Source organism: Pelodiscus sinensis, chromosome 7 (genome assembly GCF_052426305.1).
Source record: "Pelodiscus sinensis isolate ZL-2025 chromosome 7, ASM5242630v1, whole genome shotgun sequence".
Lineage (NCBI taxonomy): Eukaryota > Metazoa > Chordata > Testudines > Trionychidae > Pelodiscus > Pelodiscus sinensis.
In genome coordinates, this window is record NC_143058.1 from 9,384,641 (window position 1) to 9,404,298 (window position 19,658).

The window sequence follows — 19,658 nt, forward strand, 5'->3', positions numbered from 1 at the left end:
ATAGCATAGCTGGAGTCAACGTACTTTCAGTCAAATTTCTGCTGTGTCCCCATTGCAGGAAGTCGCTCCCATCAACTTCCCTTACTTCTTGCAACCCCATGCTGTACCAGGGTTGATGGAGGCACCATCACCGATTTAGCAGATCTTTGCTAGACCCACTAAATCAAACCCCGGAAGATCAATCTCCGGAACATGGATCTTAGGATAAGAGTAGACATGGCCTCACCTGGTCTCAGATTTTTATAGCGGAAGATACTATGGTTCTTCATAAAATCCTTCATTAAGAGGAATAATTATTGACACCTCTGTTATGTCTAAATTTATCAAAATATGGATTTAAGAGTGGACGAGAAAGATTTTTAGTCAATTAATTATTTAGACTTTTGCAGTGTCATGTGTTACTTGTTATTTAAATGTACACGGCCAACCAAGGAAACCAAAACTTCATTTACAGAACTTTTGGTTATTTGGATCAGCCACATCCCACCTTTTCATTTCTCAATTCCTTCCCCTCCCCCACTCTTTCCCTGCAGTGCTTAGTCAGTTGAACAAAACAGTAGAAAATGGTAAGCAGAAACAGAATAGCATACCTTTCAATGTGCTGATCACAAAACAAGACTCGTCCTGGAAGTTTTGCACCATCTGAATGGCAGGGGAAAAAACAAGAACAAAAATTCTAAGTCAGTTTATCTCTTAAGCATCTGGAGCAAATGTTACACTTCAATGCTCAATACACCTTTTAAACCTAGGCTAGTGAATGGGCTGCATGAGTCCTTCATCTCAGTGGGCTGCAAGACTGTCCTAACCCAGACAGTGTCCTAGTTTTGCTAACCGTGCTGCATAACTAGAATTTGCAGGGGAAGCCAACTGAACCACTATGACTGGATGCAGAGGGAGCACATGGCTCTCACAGTCAGTGTTGTGTGCAATCAGCATGCAGCTCATTTCACATGCCCTTGCTTTATGCGCATGTCATGACAGGAAATAAATTACGTGGACAAAAACTAGCAGAATCTGGCAACCTTGTGCATGGGCAATGGTAAACAAAGTATCTTCTTGGCCTCACGTAGAACCCCAATGGGTTGCAGGTTGCCCACCACTGTTTTAAAAGGGGAAAGTCAATCAGCCAAGCATCAGATCTTACAAAGCACTGAGCATTTTGCCCCAATACAGCAAAGAAATTGAATATACGAAGAGTCCATTAAAGCCAATGAGACGAACTCATGCTCAAGTATTTTGCTGGATCAGATCTATAGTGCTAAGCATTTTGCAGGACTGAGTCCAAAGATAATCTCACAAATTCAGCTTTTCCTCCAAGATCAAGTCACCCAGTACACCTCCACTCTATATGGGGCAAGGATTGGACCTTGAAACTAGGGAAGTGAGTTATCGAGTAATCGACTATCCGATAAGCCTAAGTTTATCAGGTAGTCAAGTCGACTACGGTATTCCCCCCCACCTGTTTCAGAGGCAGCAAGGCATGGAAACACAGGAGCTGGGGCTAGCTGCAGGCAGGGGCTGCTGAACCCGGCAAAAGCCAGGACCCAGCAAGCCCTACTCAGCCCCAACTCTTGCCAATCCAGGGTCTCTGCGGTTTTGCATTTTAACTGTAGTAAGAACCGCCTGGCTTGAACTACATTTAAAATGCAGAGTCACAGCAGCCGTGGGGCTCTGTCCTGGCTCATGCTGGTCCGGGACCCATCCCCACTGCGGCTCTTCAGTTTAAATGTAGTATGAGTCGGGCTGCCTGCTCACCCAGTTCCTAGTACAGCAGAGCCACAGTTGGGGTAGCTCCCGGACTGTCGTGAGTGGGGACAGAGCGCCTCTTCCCTTATCGACTAATCGTGTAGTTGATACAAATTGTATCCTTACCTTAAACTGGCCAACCTCCATTAACTTCAACAGAATTAGGCCAATTTACACCAGCTGGGGTTGGGATCATAATGGAGGCTTATTATATAATGTACTGATAGTTTCTCCAGTCTGTTTTAAATGTCGCACGCACCAGACCTTCTATCACTTCCTTGGGGGACTATTCCCCCTCTCCAACAGGGCCTGATCCTGCACCACTAAAGTCTGTGGAAAATGCTCTTTTATGCCAACAAGGTCTGACCAGCTCCACAGATCTCTTTGTCAAGAAGTTAAGGGTCACGATCATCGTCTCAGCTGCCGTAAGCTGGTGTAGCTCCAGGGACTTGACGGGGACTAGTCCGATTTGCAATGGCTAAGATATGATCCCTTCTTTTCGAGTCGACCAATGGACCAACTAGTGAAATATTGATCCAGTGGAAGTACACGGCTCAGTTGAGCGCAGATCATTACCATCACTTCCTGCTTCTGACCAGGAGAGGAGGGTTGCTCCTAAACACGGAAAAGGGGAGTCCTTCCTCATAGCAATATCACCAAGGGCCTTAGATAAAATGAGTCAGGCAGCCTCCTTCAGATGACTGTGCTTACATATCACCTCTGCCTCTGACTTCCTCTCCGCAAGTAGACAATTCACATGCACCTCAACCAAATTCATATGGGACACTCAAAAGCCAGATCAAAGCAGGTAGGGTGAGTCGCGAACCAGGGCAGAGCTAGTTACTCAGGAGAAGCAACCAGGTTTGAAAGAAAAGCTCCCACTGAAATCCCCAAGTAACTGCTCAGGCTGGGCAGAGAGAGAGGGACCTCTGGGAAGCGCGCTGGAAGCATTACAATGGGAACTGAAGGCAATGAAGTGCCTAAATTCCTAAGCTCTTTTAAGAGTCTAGCCCCATTGTGTGCTGAGCACTTGAAAATCTGGCCCCTACCTGTTTAAACTTGAACATCCCCCCCAAGGCAAGCATAGTAATTCCACCTTCATTCTCGTGAAGTTCTCATAGTAACCTCCCTTTCCACCTCTGGCTCCCTTCAGGCTAAGTTAGCCTCCCCTCCCCCCACCATGCTCCTTTTGGCCCCCACCAAATGAGACTCCACTGTGTGAGCACGCACCTAACGATGCATGAAATACATTAACCCGGAGCCTCTCGTTTGCATCACTTTTGCCTCTCTGCCATTACAACACAAAAGACCAAAAATAAAGTCATCGATATTGTTAATCAGTAACTTAAGGATTTAACGAAGGCCCCCTCACAACAGAGGTAGTTGAGGCAATTCCCCTTTCACGGGCTGCCTCAAAGCACTTCAGGACCATTAAACGCTCCAAGGTTTCTGATTTAATCAGGGTGACATGGCAAGGAGACTTTCCAAGTAAGAATTACAGGCTTAAATTTAGGCCCCATTTGAATCCCGCTCTCTGCTTTGTTTGCTTTAACAATGTTCCTTTCAGGTGCAGGGCCAGTCCCTCCAAATGAAACTCCTTAAGTGATTCCGGTGCATGAAAAGAGAAAGTCTTTTGGGAGGGGGGGGAAGAATGGGGGCAATCCATTTTGCATGTTATTAGTGAAACAGACCAAATGAAGGGCTTATATAAGCAGGCAACTGCCAAGAATTCAAGGGTTTTGCTGCATACACTTAGCAAGCAATAACTTTGGCTCAATGTCTGCAGCCATTGGCTAAGACATAAGAATCAACCTGTGGAACTCCTTGCCAGAGGATGCTGTGAAGCCAAAGACTATAATGAGATTCAAAAAAAGATCTAGATAAATTCATGGAGAACAGGTCCATCAGTGGCTCATAGCCAGGATGGGCATGGGTGATGTCCCTAGCCTCTAGAAGCTGGGAATGGGCAACAGGTGATGAATCACTTGATTCCCTGTTCTGCTCATTCCCTCTGGGGCACCTGGCATTGGCCACCATCAGAAGACAGAATATAGGACTATATGGACCCTTTGGTCTGACCCAATATGACCATTCTTATGTTCTGTTGGAAGAGTGACTGGAAAGTGATTTCAGGGTGCCCCACCCTAAAAGGCTTGAATTAGATCAGGCACCCAAAAAGTTATCAGTTTTGAAATTAACTGGAATGAAAATACATTTCAGGCTACAGCAAATATCATGTAAAAACAACTTCCCTTAAGGAGAACAAAAGGTAGTTTTATGGCTGAATTCTTTGGCTTAAAATTCAAAAATATCTGAAACAAGTATGGAAGTCAAACAATTTTTCAGGCTTCGTAATCTTGCCTAGTTCCCTGGGAGACTCTCTCATAGTTTTAAAGGTCAGCCTAACTATAAAACAAATAAAGAAAGTCAGGCAGCTGTCTTGAACTCTGATACTTGGTATGACATGTGTTTGCTTTAGCAACCCCTTACCTCGTTGCTCACTAGGACGTGGATGCCTGTAGGTCCTTGCCGATAGATCCGATTTATCTGCTGTGGGGAAATGCTATACAAGTTTGCAATCTTCTCAATCAATTCCAGGGTGGTCAGCTCTTCCAAGAAGACTGCATGATATACTGCAATAGTTAAAAGGAAACAAGCTTTTACACATTCAGCCAAAAAGTCTGACTTCAATGAATGAACTGAATATAAAGACCAAGGGCCAGATCTGGTGCTGGGATAAATCAATTTACACTAGCTAAGGAGCTGCCCCAAAATGGCTAGTATTAACTTCACTACATGTAAGAAGCCAAGCAAAATCTTGAGAAATTTTGGCCCAGATTGGCCTGCAGAAAGATTCAAGAACTGACCATAAAACCACATATCCCAAGACACTAAATGAAACACTCTTTACATGTGCACTAGTTGATTTTCTTAAGAATCTTGTTTTCCTGCTGATCCCATTTTGGCACTCTGAAAGAGAATTAGTCTGAGCCGGGGAAGATGCAGAAGATTCTCGAAGAATAAGGAAAAAGCCTAACACTGGTATAGTTCTTTGCATGCATAGACCTCCAAACAGAACCAGGAACACAACCTGGGTCTCCTGATGTCCTGGGTCCCCACTCTACCCGCAGGCTGTGTCTACACTGGGCCACTTATTCCAGAAAAGCAGCCGCTTTTCCGGAATAACTTGCCAGCTGTCTACACTGGCCGCTTGCTTTTCCGGAAAAGCAATGACGATCTACTGTAAAATTGTCAGTGTTTTTCCGGAAAAACTATGCTGCTCCTGTTCGGGCAAAAGTACTTTCCCGGAAAAACTGTTCTGGAAAAGGGCCAGTAGTCTTTTCCGCAAAAGCCCCGATCGCGAAAATGACGATCGGGGCTTTTTTCCAGAAAAGCACGTCTACATTGGCCATGGATGCTTTTCCGGAAAAAGTGCTTTTCCGGAAAAGCATCCTGCCAATGTAGACGCGCTTTTTCCGGAAATACTTATAACGGAAAACTCTTCCGTTTTAAGCATTTCCGGAAAAGGGTGCCAGTGTAGACGTAGCCTCTGTGTGTTCCATTCTCTCGCCTCTATTCTTCAAACAGTATTAACAGAGTAGGTGGTTACCATTAAAATGTCAACATCTCCTCTGTGATGTTACCAGTTCCTTCCTCTTTCATACATGCAGTAGGTCCGATACCAATTCTATGATTTCCATGGAAGCCACACACAAATATCGCACAGGGAACTAGACCACAAGTGACAAGTTTTCAAACAAATCCCAACCTGGCACTTCTTTGGACACTGTCACTTGGAACCTCACCTGTGCTCGGTTTGGAAATGGAAACGTTCACGCATGCGGGCAAGTGATTGTGCACAAGTAATTGTGTATATACAATTCTGGAGTCTTTGGTGTCCATCTAGTGTGGACAGGCATTAGGTCATAGCTTGAAATTCTACAGAACCCTCTTTAGGGAAGTGCCTAGAATTTAAACAGATTTTCCTTGCAAGGATGCCGAAGCTAGTTGCTCTTGCTAGCATTTCTACATGTGGTTCTAGAGAGTCCAGGCATTTCAAACCTCAGGCATGTAAAGGAGAAACTGGCAAAAAGCAGCAGCAGAAATCTTTTTGTATGAAAGCTAACATGAAATCTACAAAGATGAAGCCCACATCATTCCACTCCATGGAGAGCTAAATTCGCCCTTGGTTTAGGTCAGCCCTGGCAGCAGAAAGAAGGGGCAGTGGTAGAAGTTTCAAGTGGCCATAATCTCCCTTCCATCAAAGGGGATTGTAGGGGGTCAGCAGGCCCCCGGAAGTGGGCAGGGCTGGCTGAAGACAGGTAGGCCCAGCCAAAGAGTTTCCAAGGCCCAAGGCAGCATGCTGACAGCAGGGCTCAGCCCGGCGCCAAGGCCCATGCAGCCACTGGGGGCCTAAAGGTGCAGGGCCCAATGCAACTACCTTATTCACCTTGCCCAAAGACCAGGCCTGGAGAGAGGGCACAGTCAGGATGGCTGGGAGAGGATGTACTGATTCAACTGGTCTGAGTGGCATTCCACTCGAGCCACGGACAGAAATTAAAGCTGCCCTGTGTTGCTGCCTCCCTCAAGGGAGGGCGGCTGGGCAAACACCACCTGCCTTTCCTGAATAGCCCCCAAGTCAGCACAGGTTGCACCTCTGTGGCAGGCAGGATGTGGTCTGCACGGCGGCCCTAGAGGAACTACCCTCTGTCCAGTGGAATTACAGTGCAGGTGAACCACCGTTCAGCCACGTCACTGTCAGACGCGGAGTTCAGAGCCAAGGCATCGTTCTCGCCAGACGAGCTGGGAGCAGGCTGGGAAACGTACCACAGAGGTTGCCATCTCCATTCTCGCGTTTGTGGTGCAGATGCGCTCTGTTCTGCTCTGGCTCTTGACAGACATAAATTGTCATCTTAGGTCTTACATTTCTATGGGTTTAAACACAAAAGCAGTACATTAGCACGGCAGCCCAATACTCACCACCACACGCTGGAACAGCACATGTGAGCCGGACACAAATAGGAAGCTAAGAGGCAACTTGGCACTAGCGCTGCAGGAGGCGAGATGCGCTGGGAGAGTTTGTAACAGGACCTTCCTAATCCTGGGAGATGCCGGAAGAGGTGCTGAGCATCCTTGACTCCTATGAAGCTAGTAATATTGAAGGTTGCTCTGTACCTCACAAGAGGCCCTTAGTACATAGAAGGTGTAAGCCCTCAGGGTACGTCTAGACTACATGCCTCTGTCGCCAGAGGCATGTAGATTAGGCTACCCGACAGAGTAAAATGAAGCGGCGATTTAAATAATCGCCGCTTCATTTAAATTTACATGGCTGCCGCTTTGAGCCGACAAACAGCTGATCAGCTGTTTGTCGGCTCAGCGCGATAGTCTGGACGCTCCCCTGCCGACATCAAAGGGAGCTGTCGACAACCCAGGTATGCCTCCTGGGATGAGGCATACCTGGGTTGTCGACAGCTCCCTTTGATGTCGGCAGGGGAGCGTCCAGACTATCGCGCTGAGCCGACAAACAGCTGATCAGCTGTTTGTCGGCTCAAAGCGGCAGCCATGTAAATTTAAATGAAGCGGCGATTATTTAAATCGCCGCTTCATTTTACTCTGTCGGGTAGCCTAATCTACATGCCTCTGGCGACAGAGGCATGTAGTCTAGACGTACCCTCACTTTCTGGCTTGAACCCAGCCCGGCTGGTCAATGAGCGTAACCACTGCCTCCTGATCAGGGTTAGACTGAGCCCACAAATGCGTCCTCTCGCCCATTCAGTCTGTGGTTTTGGCTGAGATCAGCAACACAGGTACCAGATGGGAGGGAAACACATCTACTGGGAAGCACACTGAGACCACTAAAGATTTTTCCTCATCTCTGAGGTAGGCAGCATTCAACCCCATACTTTAGAGCCAACAGCCCACTGCCAACCCCCTGAGCCAACCAGTCTCTTCAAGGACTTTACAGAGGTTTGCTAACCAGAGATACTGGATTAACATTGGAAGTGCCAAAGGTTGCTGCAATAGTAGAATCTGGAAGAGACAGGTACAAACCTTCCTTTAATTGCATTGAAGAGCCGAATTCCATCAGCTGGCCCACAGATCTGAACAAAATCTTCTTTGGACATCTTCAGTAAGTCAGCCCCTGGACACACCAAGGTTAAACAAAACAAAAAAGGTTTCCAAATACTAAGAAACAGGTAGAGTTGGACCTCTGCTGGATGAACATGTATCCTGGTGCACTGCAATCGACCCCTTCACAACCGATTTTCTAGAAGTCCACAGAATGGCCAATAAGGAGCAAGGGCTTTCAAATGCAACGTGCCCACGTTACACTCAGTTCCTGGCCTGTGGACCAAAATTGGCTCTCTCAAACATGAGTCAACAGGGATTTCCTGGAGTAACATGAAACAGAATGTGGCCGTGCAATCCTTGCTGCCCTAGACGGCTGGTGCTGGCAATGAGTAGAAAGCCTAGTTTTAAAATGTATTGTTAGCAAAGATTACGGAGGCCTTATACTCAACTTGCTGGCATTTCTCAGGGTGCCTGTCCGTCACATGTCTTCACTGTCTCACGCTGACTCAATGTCAATGTTTCAGAGAAACGGCTACATTGGTGCCGCAGTGTCAGTCCCAGGACATTGGAGAGACAAGGGGCTGAAAGGAATCTCTCTCATTGGACCAACTGTGGTTGGTGAAAGAGACAAGCTTTTAGCCTTACACAGAGCTTCCTTCCTCTTTGAAGGAGAGCGCCGTGTGAGACTGAAAGCTTGTCTCTCTCACCGACTGAAATTGGTCTGGTAAGAGAGGTTACACCTCACCTATCTTGTCCCACTGGAGAAAGATCCAATGGGTATTGGATTCCCCTTATTGATCTGGGGCGAAATGGGGGACATATGGAGCCCTGCCTTTTGATTAGCACAGTCACAACTCCAAGCCCCTCTACAATTGTCTCTAAATCAACATCTGGTTGATGGCACCCATTAATACCATGCGGCATAACAATACCCGATCGCGCCTCAGCCTCCTAACCACAGGCACAGACTTTCCAATGTGACAGAGAGGACTCCTCCCCCTCCCCCTCCACCTTACCAGCCTGTTCTGCCCCCTCCTCTGAGCATGTTGCATCCTTGCTCCTCCCCACTTCCCCTCACCTTCCCCTCAGACTGACTGGCGGGGCCCATTGGGAGATGGGAAGTGCTGGGCATGGGGGGTTGGGAGAAGCTGGAGCACCCACAGAGCTGGCACCCATATTCCTAATGGAGTTTAACTTATTGACACCCTGACAAACAGTGTGTTTATCTAAAGATTAGTGATGGAGAGGAGAAGGGCAGAAGAGGGGTGTGCGCACAGGCCCTGGCCTGGAGGGGCCGGGGGGCAGAACAGACGATTGGCATGGAAGGCAGACAGAGCCCGGAATGAGGGAGGGAAGATTAGAAGAGAGGTGCACAGAGCTGCTAGCATGGGAAGGGGAACACTGGGGGACGGACCCTGTCATGAGAGAGGGAAAATGGGAGGTACGCTGAATCCCTGCAGGGGGAGGGAGATGGGGAAAGAAGTTGCAGAGTCCCTGGGGGGAAGGGGAGCTGGGAGGCTGCCACACAGGGAGCCTGGGAGCAGGCGTACAGGGGGGATTCCAGGAGCCCCTTGAGGTGTCCAGTAAACTCAGTCTTCACAAGCTATAAAGTTGGGACCTTCTAGGATGTAGGATACGATATTCATCATCGGCTCCTTCCTCTAACACATGAGTCGAGTTTGCCCCAATATTGGAACAACCCACCCACATTTCCTACACCAAAGCAGAATTTCAAGTGACCAAAGCTTTTAAAACTGGGCTCCCCAAAAATCAGGCTTCCAAGCCCTTATTTTGGCACTGAAATCGGGTGGCCCAATTCACACAAAAGTACTGAATTATGGAGCTATGCAGCTCCAACTGAGAGACTATATAGGTGCCATAGGAACTGAACATTAAGCATCCACTTTTGGAAATCTTGACCAATCTTTATGAGGTTTCTCCAAACCCCTGCTCACCATTTTATTTGGCAGACACCACCAAAGTACGCTCCACACTTGTCACAGACACACAAACAAACACACGGACCCACTCGACTCACCCGAGAAACTTGAGAAGAGTCTACAGAATGGAGAAAACCTATTGCGATGAAGCCACTGCTGAACATCTTGGATAGAAGCAGAGGGCAGGAGGTGCTACATTGCAAAAAGAATAAGAGGGTCTTGAAATGAACTGTTCAGCAGTGTCCTAAAAAAAGAAAAGCACCTCATTAACATGATCTCACATACTTACATCGTTGCTGGGAGGTAGGAGTTCCACTTGGTGGGTTGGAGAACTGTTGCTAAAAGATCGTATGAAGCAGGAAGAGAAAAAAACGTTACGTTAACACTGACATTGAAAATGGTTGGCTCTCTCTCACCACCCTCCCCTTGTTTTGACTGGCAAGAATTTTATATCAAGTTGACTTTTTTTTTGTTCTGATTAGACCTGTTATTTTTTAACTCCGTTTCAGTAAAATTCTGCAGCTCAGCTCCCAACTTTGTTATTGCTTTTCACGCACAGGGACAGAGCTGGAAAGCAGTTATTGCCTTTTAAGCCCTCTCCCAAAGAACTTGCACTAACTTCCTGGGAGGAATGTGTACCAAGGAAACAGGCCAGGGAAGGAAGAGAAAGTTGACCAGATGTAACAGTCCAACTTCCATGAAATGAATATTCAGCAGGTTGCAGACAGCCATTATGTTTACTCTTTTATGTCACATTTATCGAATAAAGCGGACCTTCCGTCCGGGATGGAATGATCAGACCCCTTAAACGCTGACCTGAACCAAAACAACTTTTGATCACGGCAACTTTGAGCGTACTTTCACATCTCCCCCATAGGGAAAAATGGGCTTAGCACACCGAGCTCAGAGCTCAAACTTTTCTGGTGGGTAAGTCTCTATCCTCAATGCATGCACGCTGAGAAGGTTCAACTTAGCAATGTGGGCGGAGCACAAAACATTTTACTAACCCAGGAGCAGGCCCCTAGGATCCAGCCAATGCCAGCACATGAGCTACACGTCAGCCAAGAAGAGAAAGCATTTATTACATACCCATCTCCAAGGCTGAAGCTGGTTGGAGAGCTGTTGTAGCTTGGGGACGGAGCATTGTTCACTTGATAAGGCAAATCTGGCCACGGAGAACACTGTGAAAATGAAGCCAATGGGACACTGAGCAAAGCAGGTTTTCAAGCAGGTCCAATTCTTTCCTCGCACCATGTATGGTGCTGTCAACTCCAGTGAGGTCAGCGAATTACCCCTGCTGAGGGGAGAAGAAGGCCCGGGAGCTGTATGCTGGCATTCCAAGAGGACGGAGGTGGTACAAGATTAGTTCTAATTGTGCTTTTGCCACGTCTTCCTTTCCCTTTCCCAAACTAACACTGAGCTCAAGGGTGTGCCTGCTTACATCTGGGCAATACACCAATTCTTCTTTCAGGCGGGATTTGGCCCACAACACAGAAATTTCTCAGGTGCCAGATTCTGGTCTCAGTTATAAATCCAAAGTAACTCCAGACTGGAATGATTTGATTACATGAACCAAAGGCATAGCAGTTGAGTTACCTCAGGGTTATACCAGCGTGAGGGCAGAATATGGCCTGGTCCATTCAAAGTTATCAGCAAAAATTCAAGTTATGAATAGAATCTATAGGAAATCCTAAGGTAGACACACATAAGGCTACCCAAAAACGCTGCAGATATAAGCTGGATTCCATGCTCAGTTGCACTGGTGTAAATACAAAGTAGCTTTACTGAAGCTGGTCACAGAGACGGAAATCCAGAACAACAGAATCCGGCCCTGCAGTCAGCCTGTTAAGAGCCCATGAAAATTGGGCTCATTGTCCCTGTCTTTAAAGTGATAAAGAAGGAGACAATCTGTGGCATTCTTGGAGTGTTATCACCAACACAAATATCGCTTTAAGCAAATATTTAACTCTTTGGCAACCAAGGCTAGAGGATTTCCTGATTCAGTGTGATAAAGAGCTCTGTGTCGGCCCATACTGTAGGATTATGTCTCTGCACAGCAGGGACTTGCTAGCAAATGCTCCTAAATTATAGGGTGTCTGATTATTCCATGTACCTTTAAACCAAAAACCATTCTCTTGGGCAAGGGAAAGAACTTATTTAAAACAAGCAAAAGAAAATGAAATCATCTTAATGTGTTCCAGTGAGTCACTGTTTAAATCAAAAATTCGATCTTCCCATGAAAAGCAGTTCTCAGAAGTTCTGCAGAACATTCCCATAAGGGAGGTGGGGGCTGGTTCCTAACCAATTACAGATGTGCCCTTGGCTGGTGCTTGTGCATAACCCATATTGGGCTGCAGACGTGATAGTGCACCATGTAATCGGGATACTAAAAAGAAAAAGTAGACCTCATACGACCCATGTGTGATGTAGTGGGGATTGAGTTTGCTCAGTTCGCTTGTTAGGTTGGCTGCTCTGCTTTGTTGTAAGTGTGTGTGTGTGAGTGCTGCCTCAGTTTCCCTAGGCACTGCACTGGTGCCTGGCTGGGGTTGGGAGTTTTGGGTGTGACTCCTACTGAGTGAGGCTGCCGCAGGCTGCCCAGCCCAGCACGTACACAGTGGCTCAGAACCTCTTGTAACCTGAGCCTGGGTGGCAGATGCAATCAGGTAACAGGGCTGGGGCTGGTTGCTGAGGTAGTCTCCGCTGGCTTAGGATGCAGGAAGTCAACCTGGCTTAGGGGGGCAGGAAGGAGGCCCACAGCCCTGGTTCTGGGCCTCCCTATCCCCAAGATGGACTGTGCTGACAAGTCTGTGCTACCGGTCTACCTGCTGGCTGAGAGTCCCATCTGGCTGTGGGTGGGGCTGCCCCACACGCCATGACACCACACAACACATTCTTCAAACATGAGCCCATTGTAGAGTGAAGCTCGCAAGGACCAAGCTCATGACAATGGCTTGTTCTAAAGGATATGCCTGAAGGAACGGAAACTGCCAACTGGATCCGACCATCTATTCCAGCATCCTGTCTTCGACTCCAGCCAGTACCAGATGGTTCAGAGGAGAGTGTAAGCCGCCTTTGTGGGACAGTTGTTTGGAGAGGACAGCTCATGGCAGGAGGGGAGTGAAAGACAATTGCATCTTAACCCAACTAATGCCTGGTTTATGCCCTGAAGCATAAGGGTCCAATAAAATTTAGTTCCGCCTAATGTAGCTTTTTATGAAAGATCCCTTTTATACAGTCATTAATCTCTCCGTCTCAGTGAGACCTTGTGGAGTGGAGCCCCGCAAATTAATCTGACCCTATGCAGAAGGAACTCCTTTTACCACGTTAAGTGTGAGGCCCGACATATTAAACCAGTGACGGAAGCATCTTACCTCTGTGAGAATGGTCGTGTCATAGGAAGGCTGGTATTTTTCCTTCTCTTGGGCAGTCTTCTTCTCCATTTTCTCCCTGTCAGTTTTCTGCTTTCGGTCAGCTCCCTTGGGCTATAAGCACAGAGCACAAGCTTTCCCTTATGCCTCGCTTCACAGGGTGGGGAGCAGGGGGCCATAGGTTTCATCTGATCTGTGCACAAAGGCCTCATTGACATCAATGGGCAGTCTACACATGAAACAAGGGCAGGACAAGGCCTCTATTTTCCAAGCAGCAGTTCATATAAAAATCCCTACTGTATCTAGAACATCCTTTGTTAATATTGCCATGACTGTAGCATTTCCAAAACGTGTTGAGTGCTACCATGTGTATGTGTATTTCTGGCAGAGCTCAGTCATCTGTGGGCAGAATCAAACCTGGGACCTCTGGAGCTTAGGAACTAAGCAGCATGAACTAAAAGTCAGCTGACTCTTAGCTAAGGCTGTAGAGCAGACTCATTCTCTCTGTACGTGGTCTCAGTGCCACTAGATGGGACACCAGACGGGGTGTGGGTTACATATGTTTTTACAGTGGAACCCTTAGGATTTGATACTATTTTAGACCCTGAATCTACGATGGAGGGACACACTTTAACGAGCACCTGGGAGTGTTATGTCTCCAGGAAGGGCGGATGTTATGAAAACTGAAAAGGGGTCAGAGTGAATCTCCAAATCCATTCCCTCTCTCCCCACCCCAATCCATGGGGAAGTTTAGATTCAGATCTAACTGAAAGCTGGTTCACCACTTTCATCCAAAACGGATGACAGTACCTGCTCATTCCAGCCTAGCCAAAAAGTACCAAATGCGAACAGGCGGAGAACAATTGTGTGGCATATGGAGGGGAACTACTAGCAACATTTAAGGCCCTTCTGAAGTGCTTATCAGAGAGCAGTCCTGGGAGTAGTTATGTTCCTCTGCTACTCAGGAAGAGCCAACTCACAACTAAGCTAAAAAAGGAGCCATATTCTGCTCTCAGCTCTATGGGTGTAATCCAGAGTACGTCATGGAAGTCAGGGGAAATGCCCTGGATATATACAGAGCAATTGAGCAAATACTGACTTTAGTATCTTAACAGGGAGTCAATGTGTGGTCCTGTAGCATCCTAGGCTATGTCTAGACTGCAGGCTTCTTTCGAAAGAGGCTCTTTCGAAAGCATCTTTCGAAAGATCGCATCTAGACTGCAGGCGGATCTTTCGAAAGAGCAATCCGCTTTTTCAAAAGAGAGCACCCAGCGAGTCTGGATGCTCCCTTTCGAGGAAGCCCTATTTACATTGAAGAACGCCTTCTTTCGAAAGAGGAACTTTCGAAAGAAGGCGTTCTTCCTCATGAAACGAGGTTTACCGCCATCGAAAGAAAAGCCGCGTTCTTTCGAAATAATTTCGAAAGAACGCGGCTTGAGTCTGGACGCAGGGGAAGTTTTTTCGGGAAAAGGCTACTTTTCCCGAAAAAAACCCTGAGTCTGGACACAGCCCTAGAGACTAATGAAAGGAAGTGGGTTTTGCCCACGAAAGCTATATATATTATTCTGTTACTATATATATTTTTTTGTTAGTCTCTAAGGTGCCACAGGACTACTCGTTTCCTTAAAGTTACAGACTAACACGGCTACCCCTCTGAGAGGCTTTAACAGGGAGACACAGAAGGGCCTGGAATGTAACAGATAGAATATTCACATCATCTCTTGGGCGCTCTCTTTCTGTTTGTGTCTCAGTGGACAGTATCTTTGGCAATGGAAGAGACTCTGATATGAGAGCACTAGTCTGTGTCTTAGTGCCTTCCTAAGGAGCTGTTCGTGCCACTAAGCAGAGCAGGTGGTTTAAAAATCCAGATAAGAGAAAGAAGTGAGAGCTGGGTTGATCAGCGTCTATATGCATGAAGCCAGTCCACTTAGTGCAGTGCACTTTGAGATCTCTGCTGTTATAGACATACTAGGATGTGGTGCCTTTTCCATAATGGATAGGAGTACCAGTGCCGCTTGTTTAATACCTTTACTTATTTGCTACGAATGCAAACATTTTTAAAACCTTACCCAAAGCTAGATAAATATTCCCCATGTCTCATACTCTGGAGAGGATTTGGCAAAACCGAACTAGCCCATACCTTGAACACTTTGATCTGGCAGCTTGCAGAATGCAAGTGTTCGGTATATTCCCCATTCTCATTCTGTTTAAAAGTGTCGATTTGTATCCTGAAGGGCACCCCTTTCTCTCCACCATGTTTCCTGGGTGTAAATTCTGTGCTGATACAATGTACCTGGCAAAATAGAAACTGTACTTTATAACCAGCGATGGCTCAATGCTGCAAAACATCTGAATTTCAAGCCCCCCAAGTTCAGAGACAGATATGATTGGGGTGGGGTTCAAGTTTACTTCTGGCCCATCTCTATTTTGTGGGGGGAAAATAAAAAGGGTTCATAACAAAATAAGGAGAGTTCAGAAAAATGACGGGACAAGTAGCTGGGAGAAAAACTGAATATATAGAAATCATAGAATCATAGGACTGGAAGGGACCTCGAGAGGTCATCGAGTCCAGCCCCCCGCCCTCAAGGCAGGACCAAGATCCGTCTACACCATCCCTGACAGATGTCTATCTAACCTGTTCTTAAATATCTCCAGAAAGGGAGATTCCACCACCTCCCTTGACAATTTATTCCAATATTTGACCACCCTGACAGTTAGGAATTTTTTCCTAATGTCCAATCTAAACCTCCCTTGGTGCACTTTAAGCCCATTACTCCTTGTCCTGTCCTCAGAAACCAAGAGGAACAAATTTTCTCCTTCCTCCTTGTGATACCCTTTTAGATATTTGAAAACCGCTATCATGTCCCCCTTTAATCTTCTTTTTTCCAAACTAAACAAGCCCAGTTCATGAAGCCTGGCTTCATAGGTCATGTTCTCTAGACCTTTAATCATTCTTGTCGCTCTTCTCTGTACCCTTTCCAATTTCTCCACATCTTTCTTGAAATGTGGTGCCCAGAACTGGACACAGTACTCCAGCTGAGGCCTAACTAGTGCAGAGTAGAGCGGCAGAATGACTTCACGAGTTTTGCTTACAACACACCTGTTGATACAACCTAGAATCATATTTGCTTTTTTTGCAACAGCATCACACTGTTGACTCATATTCAACTTGTGGTCCACTATGACCCCTAGATCCCTTTCTGCCATGCTCCTTCCTAGACAGTCGCTTCCCATCTTGTATGTATGGAACTGATTGTTCCTTCCTAAGTGGAGCACTTTACATTTCTCTTTATTAAACTTCATCCTGTTTACCTCTGACCATTTCTCTAACTTGTTTTGAATTATGTCCCTATCCTCCAAAGAAGTTGCAACCCCACCCAGTTTGGTATCATCTGCAAACTTAATAAGCGTACTCTCTATCCCAATATCTACATCATTGATGAAGATATTGAACAGTACGGGTCCCAAAACAGACCCTTGCGGAACTCCATTTGTTATCCTTTTCCAGCAGGATTTAGCACCGCTAACAACAACTCTCTGACTACGGTTATCCAGCCAATTATGCACCCACCTTATCGTGGCTCTATCTAAGTTATATTTGCTTAGTTTATCAATAAGAATATCATGCGAGACCGTATCAAATGCTTTACTAAAGTCTAGGTATATGACATCCACCGCTTCTCCCTTATCCACAAGGCTCGTTATCCTATCAAGCTTTGACATTGCATCGCATACATAAAGATTTTAAAAAATAAATCTTTTGATATAAAGGATGAGAAAGCCCCAGGAAGTCTGAGATTTTCAACACATTGAGAGCCATTTGGGGAATTTAGAAAATGAGTTTGTGGTCTTTTCCCCCCATAAATGAAACCCATCTTTAAGGGCAGAGTAGATCTCTAAAGAGACATACAGATCAGTCTATCTGCAACAAAGCCTGTGTTAGGAGTTAAGAATAGAAGAGGCAGCCCCGCCCCCAATACAAAATTGGCCCATGCATGTATCCTATAAACAATGCAAACACTCATCAATTTGAGTGCATGGTATAATGAGTGAAAAAATATCTGAGGAACAGGAAAGACATGTACTAACGAAAATACCCAGACTCTTGAATACATTTGTTCCTTACCTGAATGAACGCAGATGCTCTTTTGGATGGATCCCACAGAAATTCAACAGTGTTTAGTTGGGTCGGGCTGGCCCTGGGATCTAAGATGCCAACGGACAGTGGGATATCTGTAGAAGAAAACCCCTAAAATTTTAAAAATATTAAATTGAAGACAACAAACCAAGTGTTCATACAGTTACCAGACTCATTTGACAAGCCAAGGCAGCCAGTGATATATTCAATTAAAACCAATGCAGCTGTGGTTTCTTTCACCCCTCCTTGCACAGACACGCACAGTTACCATTTTTGCTAAGAAAGAAAATCCTGAAAAATACCTCACACAGTTCACAGCCAACTTCCAAACCCTTTATAGGAACCATAATGAAATAGTCTCACCTATATCAAGGATGCGATCTCCAGGCCGACTCCACCTCCAGCCCTCCAACTGCTGGTGCTCTGTGTACTGCAGACGCCGGTCATGGAAAACCACGCGTATGATGCTCTGTTAAGAGAGGAGGGCAAGGTGAGTTGGGCTTCAGGCTCACCTTTTATTCCTGAGATGATTTCGGTTTCTCAGTGTCAGAGATGGGTCTGATCTGTTCCTCCTCCACGTGTCTAACGTCCATCGCAGAGGAGAGCAGAGCGTCCCCCTCCAAACCACCCATCTCCAGTTAGGTCAAATTCCATGGAGAGATGGTTCATCAAGGCAGTGCTCTCTTTGCTCGTCCGAGGCCTTGTCCGTGGGAATTTGCCTCGATTCCAGCAATCGGCATCCAAGCCGTTGATGTAGGATTTGCTCCAGTGCACCTCTTCCGGTGCGGACTAGGAATACCTCCATGTCCACCACCAGAGCCTGCCCTCTTTTCACTGTGTGTGTGTGTTGACTGGTGCAGCTACATCAACGACCAGAGACCTAATGACCGGAATCAGGGCAAATGCCCAACGCAGGCAAAGCCAAAAAGACTCTGCACTCATGTCTTGCTTTGCACATGCAAAGTGCAGCACTACCACGAGCTAACTATCCCCCGCCTCCCAGTTTCCAAAGGAAGTCCACTGTCTTGTTGTCGCCATCCATTCAGAATGGAAGTGAGAGATTAATTGTGCGTGTAAGTTAAAGAAAGGCCCCAACCAAAACCTAGATCCAAGCACTTGCTTGCTCTCCTAGCAAGAGAGCCTGTGTGCAAATCTGAACCCAGAGTCACATTTGGGGAAAACCTTCCTGGAGTGGACTGAATAAAAACATGGAATGCAAATATGCTTCAGCTTTGGAGATGGTCTAAATCCAGATCTGGATTCACATTTTGCAAGTAGCCCCCCCGCTTGCTAATGAAAATCCCTGGGTCGGAACCACAAGAATTTGGGCAAGGAGGGCCTGATACTAGAACCAAGATCTGGATCCAAATTTTGCAAAATCTCTGAATTTGTCAAATCCAAACCCCAAAGTGAAACCACCCAGAACTCAGGAGGTGGTTCTGTATCTTGGGGGTGGGTGCACTACTAACGTAGACGTGAGCTGTGTAAAACCTGTGTGACAAAGCTACGAGAAAAGCTGAGTCCTCCTTATGAACATGTAGCTGAGCCCAGGTACGCTGCACCCGGGGTTGGTTTATAGCTTTGCATGGGTTAAACCAGTAGAGGAAGTGATGCTTGGTGGTTTCAGCCCAGTTTAGCTTTGAATTTTGGGATTCATCAGAACCCAAAACTCAGAGTGAAACTCGGAGGGCACGACTGTACCCAAAGCCAACGGTTTAGATGAAACCCTGCAAAGCCAAACTGCAGAGTCACATGCAGCTCTAACCAACTCAAGAATTAGACCCTCAGTCCTGCTCCCATTAAAGTCAATGGCAAAGTCTCTCCCATTGTCCTCCATGAAAAGCAAGGTCAGGGCCTTGATTTGTGTCTGTATGTAGTAGCAGGAAGAAAAGAAATCTATATTTCTCCTTACCTTTACATATTTTGTGTTTAAATCTTGAAACTCTCCCAATTTCCTATTCTCAAGTAGACGGATTTCATAAGACTGACCTAGAGTTTAAGGAAACATTTCCAAGGTGTTTAACATGTTGTAGCAATGAGAGAGTCATGCTGGCATTTATGCTGCTAATAAAGCATAAGACTGATTAGGGAAGGCTCATTCCTGGCAACATAACTCGACTGTCCCATTAACAAGTGGGCATTAATGCAGGGCAGAAATTTGAGGGTCCTGTGGTTAATGCCCTTGATTGGGCATTTAGGAGATTTGGGGCTCATTTCCCAACTCTGCTACAGACTTCCAATTTGACTCTGAGAAAGTCACTTAATCTCTGTGCTGTCGTTCCTTCCATGAAACAGTAGCACTTATTCCTTTATCTGTCTTGTCTACACGATCTTAGTCTTGGAAGTCTCTTACTATATGTATGAACAATCGGGCCTCTGAGCTCTCCCAGAATG

General features: G+C 46.3%; 1 protein-coding gene across 2 annotated transcripts in view; it reads right to left on the reverse strand.

Moving 5' to 3' along the window:
* The window catches only part of TFCP2L1 (transcription factor CP2 like 1), a 53,124-nt gene that overhangs the window by 8,165 nt on the left and 25,301 nt on the right, over positions 1 to 19,658 (reverse strand). For both annotated transcript variants that reach the window (XM_075933078.2, XM_014580915.4), the window contains exons 3-14: positions 19,177 to 19,253; positions 17,628 to 17,733; positions 17,253 to 17,359; positions 15,267 to 15,419; positions 13,130 to 13,240; positions 10,848 to 10,939; positions 10,048 to 10,096; positions 9,857 to 9,950; positions 7,798 to 7,888; positions 6,574 to 6,674; positions 4,237 to 4,379; positions 591 to 642 (exon numbers count right to left, since the gene is read on the reverse strand). In XM_075933078.2, the coding sequence (XP_075789193.1) occupies positions 591 to 642; positions 4,237 to 4,379; positions 6,574 to 6,674; positions 7,798 to 7,888; positions 9,857 to 9,950; positions 10,048 to 10,096; positions 10,848 to 10,939; positions 13,130 to 13,240; positions 15,267 to 15,419; positions 17,253 to 17,359; positions 17,628 to 17,733; positions 19,177 to 19,253 (1,176 nt within the window). The remainder of the gene's footprint in view (positions 1 to 590; positions 643 to 4,236; positions 4,380 to 6,573; positions 6,675 to 7,797; positions 7,889 to 9,856; positions 9,951 to 10,047; positions 10,097 to 10,847; positions 10,940 to 13,129; positions 13,241 to 15,266; positions 15,420 to 17,252; positions 17,360 to 17,627; positions 17,734 to 19,176; positions 19,254 to 19,658) is intronic.